Source organism: Podarcis pityusensis (genome assembly GCF_964106645.2).
Source record: "Podarcis pityusensis genome assembly, chromosome: 1".
Taxonomy (NCBI): domain Eukaryota; kingdom Metazoa; phylum Chordata; class Lepidosauria; order Squamata; family Lacertidae; genus Podarcis; species Podarcis pityusensis.
Window position 1 is genome coordinate 43,469,396 of NC_138028.1, and position 25,057 is coordinate 43,494,452.

Sequence of the window (25,057 nt, forward strand, 5' to 3'; positions counted from 1 at the left end):
TAAATGAATCCTACCTCCAACAAGTCAATCATCCGTGTCATCTGAGAGTAGATAAGGACTCTGTGTCCTTGAGATTTCAATCTTGTCAACAAAACATCAAGGGCATAAAGTTTTCCACTGTCTGTGATCAGACTCTCTTTGTCTAAAGGGAAGGAAGGGGGGAAATATTTATTTATTTATTTAACTTGTATACCGCCCTATACTCAGCCTCAGGGTGGTTCACAGGATAAAAATCACAATATAAAAACACAAATTACATAATCAAAATAAAAAAGAGAACACTGAGAACAATGTGGGGGCATTACTTTTTGGGTGGGGGTGCAGCAGGGAGAAGGCTTATTTCTCTCTAAGTGCTATAGCCCCTAATGCAAAATGCCCCTGCATTACAATTAAGATCCAAAGGCCTGGGTGAATAAGAAGGATTCTGCCTGGCACCTAAAAACAGTTAGTGATGATGCCGCCAGATGGTGATTGTAACCCACCATGAGATCTTATGGTGAAGGATAGGCAAGAAATCAACCAATCACATAGAGGAAACTCATTCCACTACCACTTCCCAATAGAATGTATGAAATCAGAATGGATAAATTAGTTACTTAACAGTCTTTTAAACTACTTTACAACAGGCGACCCAAGTTCATCAGGAACCAAATAACAGGAAAAAAGAGTTTAAAAACAACAAAACACAAGTATTTTTAATTCTTGCCTTTTTCTTTAATATCACATTTCACCTGCACTAGTTAAATTATTTTTGAACTTTGAATAAATCCTGCCACCTAACGTTGAAAAGAATACCACGAATAAACAATATTTAACTTTTTCCATTTGACTGCACTCTGCTCCTTTACCATCTTTAGCGGAAATAAACAGAACAAAAGAATCATTTGTTAAATAACACCCAAGATCTGATTCTACTCTGAAGATAAGATTTTCACATTTGGTTCAATGGGTTGTATTGAATGGTATCACTCAGAATGGGGAAGAAAACAGTTTCTACTGATTCCCCTGCAGCTCCCTCTCCCCATTCTGCTCCAGAAGACTGGGGGGGCCTTTTGAGCAGAATTTGGGGTTCAAGGGGGCACAGGAGGATGCAGCCTTGCTTTCAGTTATGCAACACCGTTGGATAAAATCTAACACACATAAAGGGTTAGATAGGAAAATCTGTCTATTTCTGGCGCAAAATTGTGCTGTCAGGTTATAAATCAAATGGGCCTCCTTTCATTTAAGAGAATTATTACTTTTAATCAGACTTATCTAGACTTGGCTGGGGAATGAGAAGATGCTATGATGTTACTGTCTGGGGAAGAAACATGTCTGGTCAAAATGACAGCTTAACAGAACCCCAATTATAGAGTCCCCTCTCCTTCAGAGCCTGACTTAATCTTAGTTCCCTCTAGGGAATTAGAAAATGCACCTCTGCTGGTGTAAAAATAAGAGTAAGGAGGACCAAATCATAGTTTCCAGCCACTGCCTCCCTCCTCTAGAAGGGCATAAAGGGGTCAGTGCAGAGCTAGCTAGCACTCACAGTAAACAGCCAGCAAAGTTGGTGCTTTTTATCAATGCAAAAAGGACTCAGACACTTCCTGCCATTTAATCTAAGATCATTTCTCTTTCAAAGAACAGGAAAGGCCTCCAGAGATTCCCACAGTGATCGCAACTACAACAGTCTGAGAGAGGAGGGCAGAGTTAACTGAAGTAGCAGCTGTTTTGCTGTTCACTGCAACTTTGTAGCCTGAAAACTAGCCCTGTATCAAATTGCTCCTTGCTCCTTGAGTTTAATTCACTTGCTCAAACAAGCTTCATCTTATCTATTATTTACTGTATTTTTATCCTGTTTTTCAGACAATTATAATCTTGGCAAAGCGGCTCACACCAGTTAGAGAGAAAAGAGCGACAGGCCTTGGTGTTCTTACATTCCCATTAAAAAAACCGCAGTGAATAACTCTGGAAGTACTATAAATATTTCAACATATTCTACATTAATAGGGGTGTTAGGTAAGTTTTTGCCTGGACACCTCAGGTAAAGGTTGTAAAACAGGCAAACTTGCAATTAAAATGCATGAAGCTGACGGCTGCAAGATCAGAGGCCCAAAATTTACAGTGGTACCTCAAGTTAAGTACTTAATTTGTTTTGGAGGTCTGTACTTAACCTGAAACTGTTCTTAACCTGAAGCACCACTTTAGCTAATGGGGCCTCCTGCTGCTGCCGCGCCGCCGGAGCATGATTTCTGTTCTCATCCTGAAGCAAAGTTCTTAACCTGAAGCACTATTTCTGGGTTAGCGGAGTCTGTAACCTGAAGCGTATGTAACCCGAGGTACCACTATATGTGACAATGAACTGATGGGTCAACATACGAAGTACAGTCGTATCTTGGATCCTGAACGCCTTGCGACTCGAACGTTGTGGCTCCCAAACAGCGCAAACCCGGAAGTGAGTATTCCGGTTTGCGAACGTTCTTTGGAAGCTGAACGTCCAGAGCAGCTTACGATTGGGTGCAGGGAGCTCCTGCAGCCAATCGGAAGCCACGCCTTGGTTGTCAAACATTTTTGGAAGTCGAACGGACTTCCAGAACGGATTCCGTTCGACAACCAAGGTATGACTGTAAATTTAGATTTGTGAGCTGCCATACCAAAGAGGTTGAGAATCAATGGTTTGAACATCCTAGCTTTAATAACTGTTTTGAAGCTTATCATATACTTAATGTTAACCACATTGCTCCTCCTGTAAAGTACTTGCTCAGTATCTTTGTTTCTTAGCCTCCTCACTGGTTTTGACAGGAACCAGAAAATAGGGACAGCTGGGATATATGGGAGTGGATGAAAAAGGTAAAGGAAGAAGATCAGTTTGAAAATGCCAGACTGAACTAGTGAGCTGCGGATTTGGTCCAGATACCCAGAATGGTGCAGAGAAGAGAATCACAGAATCAGAGTTGAAAGGGATCCTGAGGGTTATCTAGTCCAACCCCCTGCCTATGCCAGCACAAGAAAGCTATCAAATAGGCTCAATTAGGTAACCACTGATCATTCTCTCACACACCCAACTTTCCTACAAGTTTATTGCAGGAAGATTCCACAAAAGGAAGTATGAATTATTTCCCAGTTTGTCTTCATTTAATGCATGGGTAGAACATACTAGCATATGTAGATAAGCAAAGTCATATAATCCACTTTGTTATTAAACTATGCAGTTATAGAGATGTTGCCTACCTGGTATCCTGATGAAAGACCAGCCGTTTTGAGGTCTGACCCCTAATAATCCCCCTGGAAATTCCGGAAAGAACTGAGAGCACCGTTTTAGCCAGCCAGCTGCTAGTTCAGGCGCTCCATGCAATACACATTGCTTTGCTTCAAGGCTTCCTCCGTCTTTAAGTGCTTTGCGCTCATATTCTGCACTCCGATCATTGCAGTAGAAATCCCGTGGCACAGCTGTTACCTGTGGATTAAAAGGGTATAATTATACTGGAGAGATTGTGAAAATATTGGCTGAGATTAAATATCAGTAATAAATGAGGTTCCTTTAGCTATATAGTACTGATTCAAAAACGGTTACAAAACTACTCGATCACTCTCATCTTTCAGGATGACTTGTAACAGTGGCAGATGTCGGCCCACAGCCTGATAATATTTTCACTTCTTACTGCTTCAATTTAACACTTCTGAAACCTTAGCACCCAATTAGACAGACAAAATTCAGAAGTTATGTGGTTCCTGCCCACAGGGATTCAAATCTATCAAAGTTCAAAGGATATAGGAAAGGACTTGAGAAGGAAAAGGAGGGAAAGGTTAGCTGGCAAACCAAAGTGTAGTAAAGAAGGAAGAAAAACAAGGCTTGATGAAGGAGAGGGAGACGACTTCATATCATATGCAACAGAAGAAGGGAGTGGCAAGGCATAAGGCTTGAGGCGAAGGTAGCTTTAAAATGCCAATCACTGTGCTCATCCTCTCTTCACTGGAGAACCCCACTGGGTATGCTTTGGTTGCTCTGTACTTCTGGATCATCCTTTAACAATTATGTAACGGATTTGAGATTTTGATTTACTCTAGCCTGTTTATACAGTGAAACCATTGGTCAGAATCAATACAGCATGAATTTCACTGATTTAGCATGCAGGAACACACGTTGTGTAAATGCTATCTGAAGTGACTCAAAAATGCAATAGAATCAGAAAAAATGAATTATCTGGTTTTGAAATTAAACTGCACTTTACTACAAAATAAATAAAAAAATAGTCCAGTAGCACCTTAAGAGACCAACTAAGTTTGTTCTTTACTACAGCAGCCTTCTATTTGTCTATTTTTAACAGCACAACAGACCAGACCAGTTCCTCAGGTACTTGACACTTGGCAAGAGACATGGTAAGTATGGAATGCTCATTTAGTGTCAAGTGTGTCTTCTATCTGGCATCTCTGTAAGGCCTTCATACATTTGGTAGTGTCAGGCGTAAGAAAAAGCTGCCTTCAAAAATCCTCTTTCCTATTCCTTTTGCAAAGCAGGAATGATCTCTTCTTGAAACTTGATTGCACTTGTGTCTCTGGGAATCAACAGCAGTGATTGTGAGGCTACTCTTCTACACTAGATGTGCAAATGGCAGTGGACCTTTAAGCCATCTGAGTGTAGACATGTCGCACAAGGCCCCTACATTAGCATCACAGTATGTGTGCTTGAATTGTAAAAGTCAGGTTTTTTAACGCAGCACTTTCTTTAAACTCAACGCAGTTCTGAGCTATCCAAATGCAAAATTTCATTTCCGTATTTAGAACACTGAGGTCTTCAGTTTATCTTCCTTTGCATGTCACCTTCCCTACTGTCAGCTTCAATATAAATTACCCAGTCAAACAGTGCTGCCAACACAGGAATCTAATCTTTATACCAAAGTAGCTATCTTGGACCATCTCCATCATTTTTAATCTTTGCTGCTATCTGGATGGAGTAGAATGTTAGCCAAACAGCTGTTTCTTCAATGGCTGAATAGCTGAATAGTCTCAAGATAAGGAGTCTGTTCCAGCAGACAAGGTTGCCTTTTGTAAAAAGCTATAGTACTCTCTTATCTCTCCTCAACAGGCTAAAATGCAAGTCCGTGGTGCCATCCTGTACAGCAAGTACGTGCTCTCAAATACATTTTCACAGCTAAGCAGTGAAAGCCAAATCAACAACAAGGTAGATACTAGACTCAGTGAGAAAGAAAGGGACTGCTGTATAAGCCGTAATCATAAGTTACAAACTCTGGTTATCCATCTGCACAGTAGCTGTTCCGGAACATCTGTCATCTAGAGAATTATTCAACAAAATGCAACGACAGTGAAAAAGTTATCTTGTATATATGGCAGATTTTTTTTGCCATCTACCTTTTCACATGCAGTCCCTTGCACTATCTTATCTGCTGGTTGGAGGGTCCACCAACCCATTGCAGCAGGTTTTCAAGGGACGTGGGGGGGGGGGGGACTGACAAAAATACAATCCCCCGTTTCCACTGGTAGGAGCATTAATAGAACTCTGTTTATGGTATACTCCTGAGTCTCAGTTAGGATCTAAGCCAATGTTCTTAACAGTAAAAGATAAAGGAGAACTATTAGGTCTGTCATTTATCTCATATGTCTACAAGCATGTTATCCAAGATATTGGGGTACTAAGAATAATTGATTGTTGTTCTTTTAGGAGAAATAAAAATTAATTGTCCATCTTGATCTCAACTCCTCCTTTCTATTAAAAAAGAAGAAGCATCAAACTGATATCTTTAAAAGCAGAACGTATAAAAACAGAGCATGTGGGGTGTGGGAGACTAGCCTAAGGCACATACACATAGTATCAAATCATGTGAATCATGTATTGTATACAATTTTGAAGGGGAATGCTGTGGCAAGATGTACAATGCAACATAGCTGAGACAATGAAAAATCACCCAAAGTGGCTTATGGAACACATGGGTAGAGATTTGGGGGGGGGGGGAGTGCTTAGTTAAAACACACAGATTGACTCATGCTTGTAGAGCAAGTGTGGGGAATAGTTGCCTCCCAGATGTTGCTGAACTACAACTCCTATGACCTTGACCACTGCCCATGCTTGCTAAAAATGATGTGAGTTGTAGTTCAGCAAGTCTGCATGGTAAAAGGTTTCTCAGCCCTGTTGTAGAGGGACACAAGTGCACACTGTGGAAAGGGGCAGCAATTTTAAAGGTAGCTTTTATCAAAGAAACTGAATGCAACTACACTAACTTATTTTGGGGGAGTTAACTAACTAGTTGCCAGCTATGAAAAGCCACAGCATAAACGGAAACGCAAAGCACTCAGCACTTTTTCCAGCAGGATATACAATACTGCACTGCCATCTTCAGACAAGAGATGGGAAATGAAAAGAGCAAATACACTGAGTCAAGACCATCTTTCTCCGACTGACTCATTCACTAGAGAGAGGGGAAATTATATGCACTGCTTTACATGGAAATGTTTCCATCTCATATTTTCCCTTCTATTACCCATTAGATACAACAGAAGCGAAGCATAAAATATCATGGCTGATACAGGGCTGCACAAACTTTCCTACAGGATAAAAGGCACCTCCTGTAACACAGACACAAGGAGGAGATTAGAAGCATGTTTCCAACTTTAAACTAACTAGAGTTCCCAATTACGTCAGAATTTGGGGAGACTCTTAGTTTGAAATTCTGGTTTGTTCAAACAAGCCAGGATTAAGCTATGGTTTATTTTCCTGGCTTGTTCAGATGTTTAAAGGAACTTTGGTTAACAGATACTTCTGATCTTCTTGCAGCCATGCCAGAATACTAGAAGGGAAGGTCTTTTATTTGTGTACCTGTAACACAAAACTATGGCCTCTTGGGCTTGCCGATCAGATGGGGTGAGCTCCCGTTGCTCGGTCCCAGCTCCTGCCAACCTAGCAGTTCGAAAGCACGCCAAAAAAGCGCAAGTAGATAAATAGGTACCGCTCCGGTGGGAAGGTAAACAAAACTATTTCAGAATTAGGCTAACGACATACTGTATATCCCAGGAGCATGAGGATAGTAAAATAAGTCATTTTGTATAGCGAACTCTCATGGTATTATTGAAGAATCATTAAAGAGATGATGGGAAGCATATAAAAACTTAGAGCCTAATTTTATGTTACGGCAGAATTTAGGATCATATTTTGCACTCCCAGATTTGTAGCCATTGATGATACTAATCAGTGCTGTAGAAAAACTGCTGACAGTAGTTCCTAAACTCCCCCCTCTATCGGAAAGGAATTTGCAGACCAGTTTGAGAACCTTTGCTACAATTAATGCTCAATAGGCTTAAACCTTGGAAGGCATGTGGTGAAGAGTTCGGTAAGGTGGTTCTTATATTTCATTCCTCATATAGAACTGTAGAGTTGGAAGGGACCCTGAGGATCATCTAGTCCAACCCCCTGCAATGCAGGAATATGCAGCTGGTCCATACAGGGATTGAACCTGCAACCTTGGTGTTATCAGCACCATGGTCTAACCAACTGAGCTATCCAGGCTCATATGTCAGCATGAAGGTCGTCATATCTTATTCAGACAATGCACAAGTATGTGTTATTACTAAAACAAGTACCGATCAGGAATGGAATGGAATGAAACATTTGGGAGGCTTTTGTGATAAGGGTTTTCTGCTCCTTGCCTGCTTTCATATGATTATTGCTTCACCATACACTGCAGTATTTATTGCTCTGCTCTTGCTTTCAAATAATTAGCAGACATTATGCTGAGGAGTGTAAGTTAAGGTCAACCAGATGTCTTCACTGGTGGCAGGTATCTCGCTAGACAATCCTCAAACACATTCAGGGTGGGGAGGGTTTTCTGGTAGCAGATGGTTAGCTGTATTTCTGGAGTCACATCTAGTTTATTATGGCCTTTCGTATTATGTTAACAAACAGTGCTTGCAAGAAGCCAAACACTCTCCAAGTTTATTGACTCATAAAAAGAAGAGTGAATATGCAAGACATGCTCCCCTCCACCATTTTATTAGAATGTGATCCCTCCCCCCAAAAATAATAATTTATATTTCATGGAGTTTGTATGAAGTGCTGAGCACTAGAAATCTGATATCCTGAAGGGCCAATTCTGCAGCAACAAGTCATTTCCTCTGCAATCCTGTATAAGCTAAATTCCTATGGACTATTAAATACGTTTGAGTTTCTCAGTAGCTTACTGCCTAAGAAATGTAAATGCAGGTCAACAGTTCAGTAACTGAGTTAACTTTAAAAACAAAAGTAGAGAGGGAGAGGAGACCGAGATCAGGAAAGGCTAGAAGGGTCTAAGACAGGATCTCTGTCTCAGTGTTGAGCAGCTATCACATAATACTGTGCTCATTACTTTATTTTATTTACTGTAGCTCAATACACATTGGTTCACCGGGGGGGGGGGGAGGGAGGTCTCAATTGCTACTAAAGCCCTGTGAAGAATGTTACTGTTGATGGGAAAGGATTGCATCTGCCCATTTTGCTCCAAGAGACATCTGTGTGTTGCAGTGTCAATCTATATGCTTAGGCTTGACCAGTGCAATCTGTACATTACAAAATTTGAGTGTACAGATTGCATGGATCAGCCATACAAACATGATGGCCAACTTATACACATCAGGCAAGGCAGATGTAATCCCATTCTCTTCATCAAATGTGGTATTTCCAGTGGACTTGAGTTCCTACAGTTAAGCAAACCTAGAATCACTGTTAATGAAATACAAATACAATAAGACACAAACTAAGTGCTCTCTGGAAATATCTGAGAACTGGAAAACATAATCAGAAGAGGGTAGAAAGGACTTCATTTTTAACAGACTTACCCTTGGGCTCACTACAGACAGGAAGGACGGCAGCTCTGTGATTTGACAACACTGTTTCCATGAGGTAGCTGATCGTTGATGGATGATGTAATCAGAGTAGCCAATTACTGCTTTACAGTGGCCCGTGAACACAAGGTTCTAAAAATTGATGAAATTAAAAATGTTTTGCGAAGTTTTTGAAGAGTTTTTTCATAGCAGTTGTATCCTAATATCATAAAGGATACAAATGAACAATTCCCAAATATTTAATTTGAAATAAGGACCTTTTTTTCTGAGAAGACATTCTGAGGCCACTACCACCACTGCTTAATTTTTTTATTCAGCTTTTACAACTAATGAACAACTACACTGGGCAGAATTACAGCATGCAATACTACTAAGGAATGATTTCTACTAGAAAAGAGATCAGTTTACATATCCTGTCCTCAGTGTTTAGTTCTGAAAGTTCTAATCCTTAGCCAAAGTACTAGGAGAAATATTTTTTGTGTCTATAAGCAAGACTCAACTAACGCTGGGGTTATGTTCTGGGGACAGCACCTAAAGCCAAAATCGCATATAGTTGCGTTTGATGGCGCAAAGTTTGCCCACTTTGGATGTCCACCCCCTTTTTAATTTTTGCTAAGTGTGTAAAGTGGATTGCATACAAGTTAAATGCATGTAAGTTGTGAGTTACCTGTATACAGTAGTACCTTGTTTGGCGGCCGGGATCCGTTCCAGAGCCCCGGACGCTAGCCGAAAAGGCCACAGGGCAAAGCGCCGCATCTGCACACACATGCGGAGTGGTTTGTGCTTCTGCGCATGCGCGAAGCACGATTTAACAATTCTGCGCATGCGTGAGCGGCAAACCTGGAAGTAACCCGTTCCAGTACTTCCGGGTTTGCTACAGACGTTCGCCGGAATGGATGCTAGATGGACGTTCGCGTAGGTATTACTGTATACACACATGTAAAACACAGACACTAAGTCCTTGTAGTTCCCATGCAATCTGGTTTTCATATGATTGCCCATGGGAATACGTAAGATCGCCAGTGGTTGTGAGCAAGTAAGACGAGCCTGCAGGTCAACGGTCCTCTAGTCCAGAAGCTGACTAGACGCCTTTTGTAGTCCTGCAAGCTACAAGCACAACTGCACTCTGCCCACCTGCATTCAGAGGCATAACGCCTGCAGGGCGCATATGGAAGCAACAGTCGCATAAACTGCTTCTATGCAGAGATATATATGTAGAAGTTTTTTAAAACTGCAAGGACCAACTCTTTGTAATTAAAGGTTCTCTCACTCATCCTGGTTAAGCTAACAGTACCTGAAGTACACTGAAAACCTGTTCAAGTTTCCTTTATGCATTATTCACTCTAGTTACTAAATTTAGACAAAAAACAAGTCACACAATGTCCTCCTTCTAATGTAATGCTAAACCTTGGGCTCACACTCTCCCGAAGTCTTTGGTGGAGTCATGAGGAGAAATAAGCTTTTGTTTCTGCTGAAGATTAACTGCAGTTTGTCATGTCATTCCAACCCAGACAAACTGTAGTCCATCTTAACTACAGTTAAGTTGAAACAGGCCCATTTCGAACCATAACTTTTGAAGCTGGCTTGCTTCAACTAACCATAGTTAATATCAACCAAAGTTTAGGGTTTGGTTAGAAGAATAAACTGCAGTTAACATAAAACAGAAGCTTTAGATCTCCTTCTTGCAGTGCCTCACTGGAGGGGGAGAAAGAAGAGAAGAGCACAGAAGTATGAGGTCCACTGTAGTAATATTAAACCCCCGTTAAGCACTGCATCTGAATGCAGCCACTAACTATTGCTAATCTTTGTTGTAAAAGGAGCACCAGTGTGTAGTTTAACGATTCAAACACTATGTACATAGTCTCCTAAAGATGTGTCACACGATGTGTGATGTGTCACACGAACCTAACAAAACAGGGACTAAATGGTCTGGTGGGCTACTAGAACTTGAGACACAGACATTTTACAAACGGTTGGTCCAGAAAGATGCACTTCAAAAGCCAAAATGGTTGCTTTTAGCTTGGTTTTGACCTCTTCTCTTCACAAGCTCTACCACGCAAAAAACTATACAGGCTTTAGGGATTACAATTGCCAGATCCTGCAAAAGTGGGACTGTTAGTGATCCCTTTTCTACCATTAAATGCTGAAGCGAGAAGGTAGTCATTACAGCATATGACATAGGAACATCATTTCCAACCTGTGACATAAAGTTAGTTATTACCCCTTTCTTTAACAGTTTGAGATGACATTTATTATTTAAAGTGACTGTGGGTGGGGGCAGTTATAGCACAACCTTTTCCCCTAATTGATGAACAGAAAGCATAGACCATTGAGCATCCCTACATTACAGGTTTCTATTATTCTTTTTATGCAAGGTCTTTCTGCCCCTAATGCAAAGTTGGCATGGGGATAAATTCAAATTCATTCAAAACCAAAACATTTGAACAAAAGGATTGCCTGGTGCAGAATCTTATTTTATTGTAATGCCAAATGGTTAACACTGGTTATGTGTGGGTGGGCTGGAAATGCTCTTCCAGCTTAAAAATATTTTTAGATACTTAATACTATTATTTGCTGCTGCAGGTTTAACACTGATGCGTCTTACCACTTTCAATGGTTCTAATTTTTCCACACCGAGAAGCTTCAATACTGGGTAGAATGTAAATAATGTGATTAAGTAACTAAATAGCATAGAGTATACATAACCCTGACCACATTATTCCACTCCAAGATCTATCTATCTATCTATCTATCTATCTATCTATCTATCTATCATCTATCTATCTATCTATCTATCTATCTATCTATCTATCATCTTTCTTTCTTTCTTTCTTTCTTTCTTTCTTTCTTTCTTTCCAATTTCATTTAACTCAAGCAGTTTGACTTGCATACAGCTGAAAGTATTGCTTACCTGCAGCAAAGTGCAGCTGTGCAAGTTTGGGGAGGAGAGTGGGAAATTGACATCCAGCAGGAAATCTTTATTCTTCAGATGCTGAGTCTTATGCTGGTCATCTTCTTCTGGTTCTCTCCAGAAACGAAAGTGGTGGAGCCTGTAGGCGGCTTTCAGACACAGGAAAAGAGCTAACCATCTGAAAGAAATCACAGTAGACATTCTTATTCATACCTCTGCGAACGAGAACTTAAATACAGGCATACCTCATTTTTTTGTGTCTCACAGATACTGCTCCTTGCAAGGACGCGGGTGCAGCTGCAGGCAGCCCGGCTGCTTCCAGGGAAGGGAAGCTCACCACCACCCCTCTTCTGGCCATGGAAGTGGAGCTGGTTAGGGCTGGAGATGGGTTTGTCCCCTTCCCCCTTGCAGCAAGGGGGCCCCTGGCTTAACTGACTACAGTACAGTGTACGCATAGATTTTATCTATGGGATTGCTTCCCTTGTTGTTGTTGTTATCACTATGTCCATTTTTAATGCCCGATTATAGGTTTTATAATTGTCCAGTATTCCAGCATGGAATATATATAACTATCAGCTGTAAACATTTTGCAATGACACATACATGCACCCATTTTTCCAGCCTATTTACATGCAAGTGATTTTTTAAATAAACACACACACACACACACACACACACACACACACACGGTCATTGTTTTAAGATTCAAATAGAATTGCTCACCTGGCTAGATGTCCCTGATGCATGAGGTTAGCAATCTCTGCTGGAGAAACATCAATAAACCGTAGGAAAGAGAAACAACTCTCTTCTTCAGCACCTATAAAAATGACATGGCTGAGAATAAGCATCTGCTACAGGAAACAAAAGACATAATACAGTGCTGAAAAATGCAGATTCCTTCTACTTAGTACCAAGCTACAAAAGATAGTTGATAATAAGAATTAAAAGTACCATTATACTGGGTGCTAATATGTTCTAATTTGAAGTACAGTCGTACCTTGGATCCCAAACGCCTTGCGAGTCGAATGTTTTGGCTCCCAAATGCCGCAAACCCTGAAGTGAGTGTTCTGGTTTGTGAACGTTCTTTGAAAACCGAGCTTCCTGCAGCCAATTGGAAGCTGCGCCTTGGTTTCTGAACGTTTTGGAAGTGAAATGGACTTCCAGAATGGATTCCGTTCGACTTCCGAGGTACCACTGTACTATGTTCAATTCTGAACAGACTAGTTTAAGATCAATCTCGTTAAATGAGAAGAATTAAACCAATAGAAGGAAAAGCTCTTATGAAACAATGGGGGAAGCAGTGATGGCATACACCAACAGATTTAAGAAGACTGCAGGGGGTCAATTGGGGGCTCCACAACTTCTCTACAATTCTAAGGTGAGTTCTAAGGTGAACGATTGTTCATTTATTGAGGAGAGGGTGATAAAGATTTCATCTACAGAAAGGAAATTTGGGTTAAGCATTAAGAACACCGAAGTGTAAAACAGTTCAGGAACGGAATAATCAATCTAGAAGACACTGCCTTCCTTGGAACTTCAATTAAAATAAAGATTCTAATCCTAATGCCAATAAAATGTCTTCCTTCACATAATGAAATAAGCTAACTTCACCCTTATGTTTTTCAACCTACCTCTCCTATGGAAGAGAGACTGCTGGATGTGGTCTGGAGCAAAAGGAGAAAGTATAAACTGCAACCACCTATAAATTGACAGAAGAATAAAAATGGGACAATTTAAACATATATTAATTAACTCCTGTTCAAAGTTTTGTTTCTTTTGTATGCTACCCTTCCTCTAAGGAGCTCAGAACATTGTTTTCGCCTAACAATTCTGTGAGGGAGATTAAGCTTCCATTCAGTCACAACAGCTAAAATCCATGAGTTCACAATTGTTTTCTCTAGGCTACAATCACTCTACCAGGGAAGAAGATCCCAAAATGGCTTCAAAAAGAACCAAGAAACCTCTTCCCTGCTGCCCAAAGAAAGGACTTCCTTGTTTGTTTTGAAGCCATTTTTAGTCTTCCCTGGTGCATTTGTGATTTATTATTTCTCTACATCCCACTAACCATAGCTGTGAGTGGCTGATTTTTCACAAAGTAATTAGTTAGAAAGGTCCCTACTTATTTTGATTTGTATCTCTTGTTCTACAGGGTTTTCAGACTTGCTTTTAAAAAAGGAAACAAAAAATGAAAGGTTAGAATCTGGATCCCCTGCTGGCTCTGGGCCCAGTATAGCAGGTTCACCTGTATCTTCCCTCTTGCTTACCTGTCCCGTGAGTGGTTAAACACCCTGATTTGCCCATGGCGGTAGAGAAACTTTGAAATCTGGTATGGCTTTACTGAAATGTGAAATGGAGACCAAGTTTCTTGTCGTTCAAAGAGTTCTGGGTGATTGCAGACCTATAAAGAAAATTATAAGTCATCAGAAACTGCAGAGGGAAAACCTGTGTATTAATTCTTCATAATAGCTGGGAAAAACCTGGACAAATTGCGAAGCACGTTCTTAATAGGACTACTTAATTAAAAGTGGTTTGAACATCGTAATTTAAAAAGTTAATCATTTTAGGCTAGGCACATGTGAAATCTAGGCAATATAACTGTGTTCTCAATTGCCCATCCTACTTTCTTTCAAAAGGATTCACTCTTCCCAGCACAAATTAATTTGTATTGTGTGAAATGGCTAGAACTCCAGCTGTGACCTATTAGCTGCAGCATACAGCCACAACTAAAGACTGTCTGCAACTTGTTCAATGTTGCACTTTAATGTAATGGGATGTAGGTATCTGGTCATTTTTGCTGAAGTGATCATCAGACAACCGTATCAGTGTGACCAGTATTCACAAATCTCACCTTCCGGAACTGCATGACTAGATTCATGAGGCTACTGGTAGTGTTCTGTGCTTGCTGGGTAGTACCCATTGAGGACTGCAAAAGGTCATCAATAGAAATTTTGTTCTTCAAAGCCTGGTACAGTAATTTCTGCCGGCTGGTTTGCTGGCAATACATAAGGATCTCAATCTTAAAGAGAAAGAGAGAAAGAGATTGAAGCATATTAAACTCTTATTGAAAGAAGCCAGTAGCAGAGGCAGGTTCAACCCATACACAATCCATGAAAGACTGTAGTGGATAGGGCACTCACAGCCAGCACAACCTGATTAAAATTAAAAGAAGGCCCTCCTTGATAAAAGAATATTTTTAAAGAGTGCACGAGACATAGTGTAGAGATGGGGCTTGCTAGATTTCCCCTGGGAGGGAACAGCATGGATGAGGTGGCAGCTAATCTTTCAAAACTGAAATCCAGAAGCAGGGAAATGAAACAGAGAGGCAGGGAATGGAAACTAAGCCAAAAAATGTTATTTGTGAGATATCATGATGCATTATAGTCAATGTTATGGAATAGGCATAATTTTGTGGACTGAAAAATGCTAAGAGTAGCTGCATGAGAGAGCATCAGCCTAGATACTCTTGGTATGATAATGCAAAGTCTTATTTGGACTTTTAAGTCTGATTTTGCAACATTTGATTGTTGCACTGAAATGCTGCTCATTGCAAATAAAAAGCAAAACCAAAATCCACCCCTACAATTACTACATCGACAATAAAAAACTAGGTTTCACTACTTTCATTTTCATTTTGTCGTATCTCATAACTGCTAGCAGTGACCAGTTTATAAAATTGAAGTGATGCAGCCAAGGTCTGGGATCTGCGAATGAGTGCATTCTGATAACTGACAAAAAGGTTTGGATACACAAGCTGACAATGCAGCATCTGTTCATTAACTGACTTTGCTTTGTAAGCTTTAAGGATTTTTAGGGTCATATTTTATATGAATGTACAAGTTTTGAGAGAAGATGAGAATGCCATTTGAATGTGCTGGTAGAAGTTCAATAACTATTAGAAAGGGAGAGGCCTTTTGAATTCTGATTTAAGGGAGAACACGAAAACTGTAAAGCAAGAATAATTAAAGCCTTAAAAAAAGGAAACAACATGAGGGGAAACAGAATTTAATTCTGTTTGGCACCTTATCTGACAGCTCATTTTCCACATCTTTTTTGATTCTCCTCAACATGAAAGGCTTCAGGATCATGTGCAAGCGAGAAAGCTGATCTGAAATTTGATGAGAAAGAAACAACAACCTACGATTAAAAACTTGTCAGTTTGCATTTCTTAGTACAGAAAGTATTGATCTGATGTGTGGAGATCTTTCCTATTCTAATTCATTCAAGAGGGTTCTGGAAGCTTCTCTGTGTGAAAGAAACAAGGAAAAGGTTCATGATGTTTGGGCTATTCCTTCAGAGAAGTTGAGTACAGCTGGCTTAAACTGGTTGTGTTATCTTTTTTTGTCAAGGTCATGCTATGATAATAGGCTAGATGGAGCCTGGGTCTCTCTCTTTTCTATCTCTTTCCTTCTGGTGTGCTGCTCTGTACAAAGCATGCTTAATGTTAAGATTTAGTCTTATTGTAAGTTATTGTAAGTTTCAGTTAAGTCTACTGCAAGTAGACTTAATATGGACAGTGCCAATCCTGAATGTATTGGATTTGTGACCATTATGCTCATTTGCCTTCAGTAGCAGTAAAGCTCTGCTGGATGAAATATTAGAAGAAGAGTTTGGATTTGATATCCCACTTTATCACTACCCAAAGGAGTCTCAAAGCAGCTAACATTCTCCTTTCCCCTCCTCCCCACAACAAACACTCTGTGAGGTGAGTGACCCTGAGAGACGTCAAAGAAGTGTGACTAGCCCAAGGTCACCCAGCAGCTGCATGTGGAGGAGCGGAGATGCGAACCTGGTTCACCAGATTACGAGTCTACTGCTCTTAACCACTACACCACACTGGCTTTATTAATCGCCTCTGGTCTATTTTTGGCGAATCCTGCAATGTGTTTAAGTTTTCAGTCTGCTAACTATACAGTTGTACCTTGGAAGCCAAACAGAATCCATTCAAGAAGTCCGTTTGACTTCCAAAACGTTTGAAAACCAAATTTTGGCTTCTGATTGGCTGCATCAGGAGCTGCGGAAGCCCCGTCGGACGTTCGGGTTCCAAAAGAACATTTGCAAACTGGAACAATCACTTCCAGGTTTGCGGCATTCGGGAGCCAAAACGTCCGAGTTCCAGGGCGTCTGGGATCCAAGGTACAACTGTACATTAGAATTCTGCTCTGGATCGATATTGAGTAGAATTCATGACAAAACTAGGTTCTACTATTTTGGTTGTCATTTAGCCATATTTAACAGCTGTGCCAGCAGTGACCAGCTCATAAAACTGAAGTGATGCAGTCTATGTCTGGAAACGACTAATGAGCACTGACAATTTAAGTTTTGAAAATAACATGAAGTCGTCATAACTAGTTACAGATAGGTAGCCGTGTTGGTCTGCCATAGTCAAAATAAAAAAAATCCTTCCAGTAGCACCTTTAAGACCAACTAAGTTAGTTCTTGGTATGAGCTTTCGTGTGTATCTGAAGAAGTGTGCTTGCACACGAAAGCTCATACCAAGAACTAACTTAGTTGGTCTTAAAGGTGCTACTGGAAGGATTTTTTTTATTTCGTCATAACTAGTAGTTGCAAAGAACCTTATTCTCCATAAATGTGTCTAATACCCTTTGAAAGGTATCCAATTTGGCATCCATCACTAGATCTTGTAGGATTGAATACTCAAGTTTATCTATATGTTGACTTAGGAAGTATTTCACTATCTCAAATCTCAGACACTGCAGTATTCTCCTTCCCTATGTGAAAAACTGCTACTGCTGCTCTTTCCAAAAACTCATCTGCAGTCTTATCTCAGCTTCCACAAAAACAATCCTTAGCAGCACATATTAAGTCTATCTGAAAGTAGAGTTAAAAAGCAATTAAGGAACAGTTAACAATTCATTTTGGTCACTGCGGGCAGTTCTGCTCAAGCTGCAGAATTCTCATGCAGAAAAGACAAGATTCCTGCACAATACTCACTCTCATCAATGGCCGATTTGTTCTCTGCATGGCTTTCGATATCTTTAGAAAACCACTCATTGAATTCCTCGTGCGAGTCAAACAGTGTTGGCATAATGAAATGAAGCAAAGCCCAGAGCTGCAACATAAGAGCAAAAGTAAGCACTAGAAGTTAGCCCACTGAGTAATTAAACTATAGAGTATTGCCAGTAACTCTGTCACCACTTAAAAGGAAACCTTTCAATAACTATGACAGAGAAGCCCCTCTCCACATCTGATAGTAGGGTGAAACGGGTCTTTCCCTTTTCTAGTTCCAAACCCAACCACTAGGATAAAGCTATGGGCACAGAGTGAACTCCAGAAAGAGAGGTCAGCAAGAGTGCAACTACGCAGATTGCACTAAAATAATTCTGTTTTCTATGAAAGGTGTCTCAGAGTCACACACGTCTGGGCCACTAGCAAGCTTCTCTGCTGTAAATAAAGAAGCAAGACACAGAATAATTATCTTCCAGATGCATAAAGAAAGTGCCCTGACTGTGATTCAAATGCAGAATGAAGCTCTTCTGCCAATTCTCCCACCCTTCATAGTAAATTTTCAGTAGATGTATAAAGGGTGACTGGATGCCTATTTGCACTTCAGTAATAGCATCCCTTGCTACCTCATTCACAGTTGGTGCCCCCTTCTAGGACCCTGAAGAATAAGAATGGGAGAGAGCAGGCCATGTGCAACTAACCCAGCAGTGTAACCATTGAAGATTTTGTATCTACTAGAACTGTAAGGATAAAAAAATATCATCTGTGACCAGTGAGTGTATCACAAGGTAAAGCAGGGGTCGTTTACACAGCTATTCAAGGGGTTTCTGCTGAACAGTTAAAACTATCAATATATGTAATCTGTGCACCTATCAAAATTTAAGCAACTTCATTATCCTAGTCAGTCAGCTTATGCAGATGTTCAAAGTGCATAAGAAATTGTGAAAACACACAATCATTCATTTATTCTTTGAAAAACCAATTAACTGGTCTATTATGCATCTTTAACACTTTTCAGTCCAATGAATGGGATATAATACTTCCGTTCATTTGATCCATGGTTATTGTTATGGTACAGTGTCCAGGAACATGGGAATGATATGAGCAAACATATGTGGACTTCTACTAGAAAAGTTCCACTGTCAAAAAGGAGAAGCTAGCTTTTAAACAGAAAATAATAGAACTGTTGCAGTCCAAGCAACAAATGAAACTTCAGCCTGTGTGGAGTTTCCTCCCGAAGCAATCGAATTTCATGTTTAGATACTGATCAGAATATCATTGTTTATAAATTAATCTAGAATAGTGTGAACTGGAGGGAGTCGTGCATACCTCAGCCATGGTGTTTTGGATGGGTGTCCCAGTCAGCAACAGTCTATTTCGGCACTGGAACTGAAGCAGAATTTTCCAACGAACGCTGAAATACCAATGTTATTTTAATTAATAGAATTTAGCTATGATAAAAAGTGGCAAGAAAGAACATTAATGTATAAGGTATCTTCTAGGAAAGAGAAAAGACTACATACAATTTTCTTATCATGTTAAGTCCCTACATTCCATTTCTTTCCTGAAATTATTCTAGAGATGCAACATAATGTAAACCATACGTTGTGATATAAACAAATGATGTCAAACATTACTGAGCCATAAATACATATGACCACTAGCTTCAGTCATGACCCGCAGTCTGTAGTGGTGCTGCCATTGAAGATGGTATAGAGGCTGCAGCTAGTGAAGAATGTGGCTGCTGGCTGGCGAGGCAGCCCATGGGATCAAGCATTGCTGCTTCTGAAAGCACTGCACTCACTGTCAGTGAACTACCAGGCACAATGTGAAGTGTTAGTACTAGCATACAAATCCCTTTGTGGCTTGGGACCCAAGTACGTAACAGATTGCCTTCCCCAATACAACCATCTCAGACTCTATTGAGTGGCAGGTGAGGCCACAACTTGGTTGGAGCTAACACAGGATAGGGCTTTCTCAGTGGTGGTTCCCCATTTATGGAATGCTTCCCCTGGTCTGTCTCCCTCATTACTTTCAGAAGGAATTTAAAAACAATCCTGCTTACCCAGGCATTTAATGGCAAATAGATAATGTCCCTGGCAACATTGAAATCATTGGCTGAGATAATGTTTTTAACCATCTTTAGATATGTTTTTTGTTAGCTATGTGTTTCCTAACCTGAGCTCCTTTGGAAGGCAGGTTGGGATATGAACTGAATTAATGAAATAAATATAATAATAATACCCAGGGATTGTACAATGTGCTACAGAGGACTCAAAGGGAAACATCTCCTCTGGGGAGCCGGGCTTACTGCATTACAGGTTCAGTCAAAGTTTATAGCCTTGGATCTAGCGCTTGCAGGAACAGCGTCTTCTATGGCTGCTTCAGCAAGACTTTGAGAGCTCTCCAAGGTCCTGCAGGTACCATGGATTCCTGATATCGACGATTGCCTTGGGACGCTGCCAGGTTTCTCACAGGAAAAGGACAGCTTTCCATTCAAGTAGGTTAACACAACCCCAAGAATTTCAAGGAGGTGGGTGCTACCGATCAATTCCAACTTAATAACTTGTTAAAGATTTTGGGAAAACATTCTTGCATCCAGTTGAAAAAGTGAATTTTCCAGTTACAAACTGCCCAGATTCCTTTGGGATGATAAAGTAACCTTGATTTATGTATCACAATTTATATACTTCTTGATTGTGTTTTGTTTTTTAAAAAATAACCTTCTAAGCTATCACAACAGTGTATATCCAAACTAGGTTGATCAGAGATGGAAAAATATATAAGAAAAGAACTACAATATTAAGCATTTTAAGATAGTATATATCTGTTACAGCCATGTTTCCTATTCTATCACTGGCCAAAAAGACTCAGATTTTTTTTCTTTCTTACCTAGAGCTACTCTTCAGTGCCTGTGCCTCATCTAGCACCATGTATTGCCACTTAACCCGTTGAAAATACTTCACATCTTGGACTACAAGCTGATAACTGGTGATCACGACATGGAAAGGAGCATCCTGAGTATACAAAGTCTTCTGCAATTATGAAAACATATTTTAGTTATATAAACTGAGTTGACTCATCAGTGATACTAAGGTAAAATATCTGTATTCAGGAACTCACACATTACATTCCCCATCTTTTTCCATATTCAATGCCTGAGTTGGGGGGGAGCCACACACCACATTAAGAACATTGTTGGTACTCTCCCTTAAAATTATACCTCCAGTTTCCTAACTAGAAGGTCCTGTATCATAATGATTTAAACCATGACATGTAGTTCTACCACTCAGGAAGCAATCTGCTTGCTATAGTCAGACTTCCACTTACATTGTTCTAAGAGTCAGGGCCAAAGTAGTAGCAGATTCTTTCATAAGAAGAGCTCAAATGTTGGAGCAGGGAAGGGAAATTCCCAGAAGTTCAGAACAGAAGCACACAAGGAAAGGGGAGAGTAAGCATAGATGCTGCAACTGGGCAAGAGAAATATAGGCTATATAATGTGGACTAGTAAGAACCGGACTTAAGAAGAAGGAGGAGAGTTTGGATTTGATATCCTGCTTTATCACTACCTGAAGGAGTCTCAAAGCGGCTAACAATCTCCTTTTCCCCTCCTCCCCCACAACAAACACTCTGTGAGGTGAGTGAGACTGAGAGACTTCAGAGAAGTGTGACTGGCCCAAGGTCACTCAGCAGCTGCATGTGGAGGAGCGGGGACGCGAACCCAGTTCACCAGATTACGAGTCCACTGCTCTTAACCACTACACTAGGAAGGCTGTACAATATGTGATTTAGAAGAAACACAGAGGTAGGTATCGTAGGGAAGATGAATATTAAACTAAAACTGAAAATGGGAACAGCATAATGGATATGTTTATGATTTGTCCTTTGGGAATATATCTTCATAGGCTATTGTAAATGAACAAGAACCAGAAAGGCTTTTAAAATAAGTTAAGACGTACCTGACTCCAGAATTTCCTGATGACTTTTCGGTCATGGGGATTTCCCCAGTAAGGTAGCACCTAGGACGGACACACAAACAAATGTCAAGAAAGTGCTTTCTAACAAATCTGAAGAGAAGTGGAACTATTTCATATTTCTGCCCTATGCAAAACACCCCCCCCCCAAAAAAAAATCCAATAAAGCATTATTTTTCATGAAGGCAGGCTGAAATCAGAGTGCAATTCATAGCGTAAAAGAAAAATGCAACAATATTTCTAAAAGCACAGATCCTATTTGTAAGATATTGCTGAACAAGAATGGAAAGTTGATTCCAGCGTCAATTTCTCTTTCAAATGTAATAGATTTAATGCTACGCTGCCATCTGCTGATAAAGATAGGAACAGCATAAAACAAATTATGAGTATGTATGTATAGTTTCTCTAGAGCGCTTTTCACTTTATGCAACAACCACGTGAAAATTGTGGGTTTTTTCTGATAAATATGTAAAGTGTGAACTAAAGACATACAGTCCCCAAACAGACATTGTACACATACTTGCTTAGGGACATGTTCTCTTCCCTCCACACTTTACATGCTTACCATGAAAAATGGTGGTAAAGCCAGCTGCCATGTATCGTGTGAAACAGCTTTAGATAATAATAATAATAATAATAATAATAATAATAATAATAATAATTTATTTATACCCCACCTATCTGGCTGGGTTTCCCCAGCCACTCTGGGCAGCTCACAACAGAATATTAAAAACACGGTAAAACTAGGAGGACTTGTGGGCTAGGCACTGGGGTGATGGGACAATCCTCTCAGTGTACTAAGACCCCAAAAATGTTATTCATTAGAAATTTAGAAAACAATTAGGAAATTACAGCTAAAAAGCCCGGTGAGAAGAGGGGAGAGACTGAACCAACATGCTTATTACACCCTATCAATTTTCAGTCTAAGCATATAATAGAACAGGAAGTTAACTGTGGAATCATTTCCAGAATGCTTGTTACCTTAAACCTAGGAACAAATCTGGCAAACTCCTGATGCCAGTTGTTTAGGGTGGAAGCCGGTGAAATAATTAAAAAGGGTCCCCAGATGTTCTCTCTCTGGAAAAGGAAAGAGAACTTAACTGAATGAAGCAATATCCGAAACAACATTAAAATGAAATATTGTGTATAAAGAAAACATATAGGCTATGAGGAAATTATGTAGAAAAATATATACAAAGCTCAGTTAAGATAATGGAGCAGTAGGGCTATAGATCAGGAGGGGGTTGACTAATACCAGGGACACAAAAAACATGCAGCTATATAAGTCCTGGAAAGACACTTAAGAATAGCAAAGCACGTCAATTCGGGTGATGTATGGACTGAAAATAAATGTCAATGCAGAAATGTATAAAATGAGGTCCATTTAAACCACATATTAAGTACGGGGGTTGTAAAAGACAAAGAATCCACCTACCTCAGCCAGATGTGCTAACAAGGCAATACTCTGCACTGTTTTACCCAACCCCATTTCATCTGCCAGGATTCCATTGATGCCCTGCAAGAGTTACAGCCACTTTACAAGTCTAGTCTGAGCAAGACAGACTAAAATGCCCAAGAGACAGCTAGAAAATCAGTAAATTACTGATGCCCGCTATCCTCCCTCAAACATCAGATGCCACTTGAAAGTTCCATAATATATGATAATCTGTCAGGTTTCCCTGATACCATATCTTGAGTTGTGTCCTTATAAAGGATTTTTTAATTACAAGACTATCCAGTTCATCTATTTGCAATGCATCCCTTTCCCTGGAGCTCTACCAAGAAGGAACTCGTCTCAAAGAACTAGCTTCAAGTAACAATTGCATACCTGCTCATAAAGGTTGGCCAGCCAGTTCATGCCTTTCAGCTGGTAACCTTTCAGTTTACCATTGAAAATGGTAGGCTGTGGAATGTCCTCTCCTGCCCGGATAGATGGGTTGGCAAGGCTGTAACTTTCTCCGAAGCCGCTGCCAGACCTGTTGGCAGCCCGAAGGGCTGCTGCCCGACTCTCTTTAGCATCTTCATCAAATGACCGTGTCTAAACAAGGAGAAGTGTGGGGGGGGGAAAGGTTATAACCCCATGAAAACTTAGTGGAACGCCATTACTGTTGGGAAACTGTGTACGTGCAGCTACTCACACAGAGTCAATTAAGGTTTGGCAGACAGCCAGAAGGCAATCTGAAGGAATAAGTCTGCCTGGTGATAACAGAGACATGGAGACCGCTCCCTGATTGGTCAAGCTCTCTCAAGGGAGTGATAATTAATGGCCTACTAACTGTTAGTTCAGTGGTTCGTGTAGGAGTTGTGTTCCGTGTCAGAGAGAGCTTGCTAGAGATCCGTGTTCTGTTCCTGTAAATAGTCCACTGTATATAATAAACACCTAACTACAAGTTCCTAGTTCTTGCTTCGTCTATCCTGTCTGCAGCCAAGTCGCCAATTGCTTCCGTAGTTTCTGCGTGTACTCTGCTAGGTCTGGCTAAGGTCCTGCAACTAGTCAGAAAGTTGCGAAACACCAATAGGTTTTGCCAATAATTACCAGTGGACAAACCTCAGTAGTTTCTACATGAGTGTAATCAGGGTTAACAAACTCGCTGTAGTAATATTTCCCTTTAACTTGCTCTTGCTTTAAAATCAGCAGAAGCCAGCTTTCTCATAGTTTTGATAGACACAGAATTCCAAATTAACAGATTTATGGTGCACAGACTAAACCTAGTAATATATAAGGCAAGCTTAAGTGTCCTGTTCCCATTCCAGGCACCCCAGAACACTTTACTCCATTGTTCTTTCTGAGTACTTACCTGGGCCTGATGAATCCGAAAGGCATCTTCGGCATTCTTCAGGGCCTGAGCCTTGTAGTAGTTACTATCTGAAAATACCACCAAATTTGGAAAAAGAAAAAAGTCCACATGGATTAATCTCAAGGCTTCATAGATAGGCCAAACACACACATATCCAAAAGCCTGCAATACAGCAAGACTTGCATGATTCACCTAAATCATGCTGGAGTTCAGTTTAACTCCTTACCATAATCCTCCTGGGTAATGTTGACTACGACTCCTCCACCAATATCAATCTGCCTCTGGATAGAACTGTCTTCAAGTTTCCTCAAGATTTCCTCCTGGATTCCATCGTGTCCTATATCACGTTTGCGGCTCATGAAGTGGGCATACAGCTCAGTCTGCGTAATCAGGAAGTTAAGTTTTCTCTGCTGCCGTTTAGCCTAAAATAAGTTACAGAAGGACACAGGAAATCACAAAAGTGCTCACTTTGGCAGGACATATACTGAAGTAACCTCAAAAGAAGTTAAAACAATACAGGTAATTTTGATGACTGTAAACATATTGAAGACTTAATTATATCCTTGTACCATTTTAATATCAAAGTGATGACAATCACCCTACCA

General features: G+C 40.3%; 1 protein-coding gene across 3 annotated transcripts in view; it reads right to left on the reverse strand.

Annotated features, from left to right (window-relative positions):
• INO80 (INO80 complex ATPase subunit) overlaps nt 1–25,057 on the reverse strand; it is a 56,295-nt gene that overhangs the window by 13,607 nt on the left and 17,631 nt on the right. For all 3 annotated transcript variants that reach the window (XM_080996400.1, XM_080996399.1, XM_080996398.1), the window contains exons 10-27: nt 24,679–24,874; nt 24,453–24,520; nt 23,483–23,692; nt 23,090–23,170; nt 22,636–22,731; nt 21,640–21,699; nt 20,573–20,715; nt 19,010–19,094; nt 17,669–17,786; nt 15,736–15,821; nt 14,565–14,732; nt 13,981–14,114; nt 13,348–13,415; nt 12,440–12,533; nt 11,717–11,894; nt 8,800–8,937; nt 3,208–3,433; nt 15–142 (exon numbers count right to left, since the gene is read on the reverse strand). In XM_080996400.1, the coding sequence (XP_080852526.1) occupies nt 15–142; nt 3,208–3,433; nt 8,800–8,937; nt 11,717–11,894; nt 12,440–12,533; nt 13,348–13,415; nt 13,981–14,114; nt 14,565–14,732; nt 15,736–15,821; nt 17,669–17,786; nt 19,010–19,094; nt 20,573–20,715; nt 21,640–21,699; nt 22,636–22,731; nt 23,090–23,170; nt 23,483–23,692; nt 24,453–24,520; nt 24,679–24,874 (2,277 nt within the window). The remainder of the gene's footprint in view (nt 1–14; nt 143–3,207; nt 3,434–8,799; nt 8,938–11,716; nt 11,895–12,439; nt 12,534–13,347; nt 13,416–13,980; nt 14,115–14,564; nt 14,733–15,735; nt 15,822–17,668; nt 17,787–19,009; nt 19,095–20,572; nt 20,716–21,639; nt 21,700–22,635; nt 22,732–23,089; nt 23,171–23,482; nt 23,693–24,452; nt 24,521–24,678; nt 24,875–25,057) is intronic.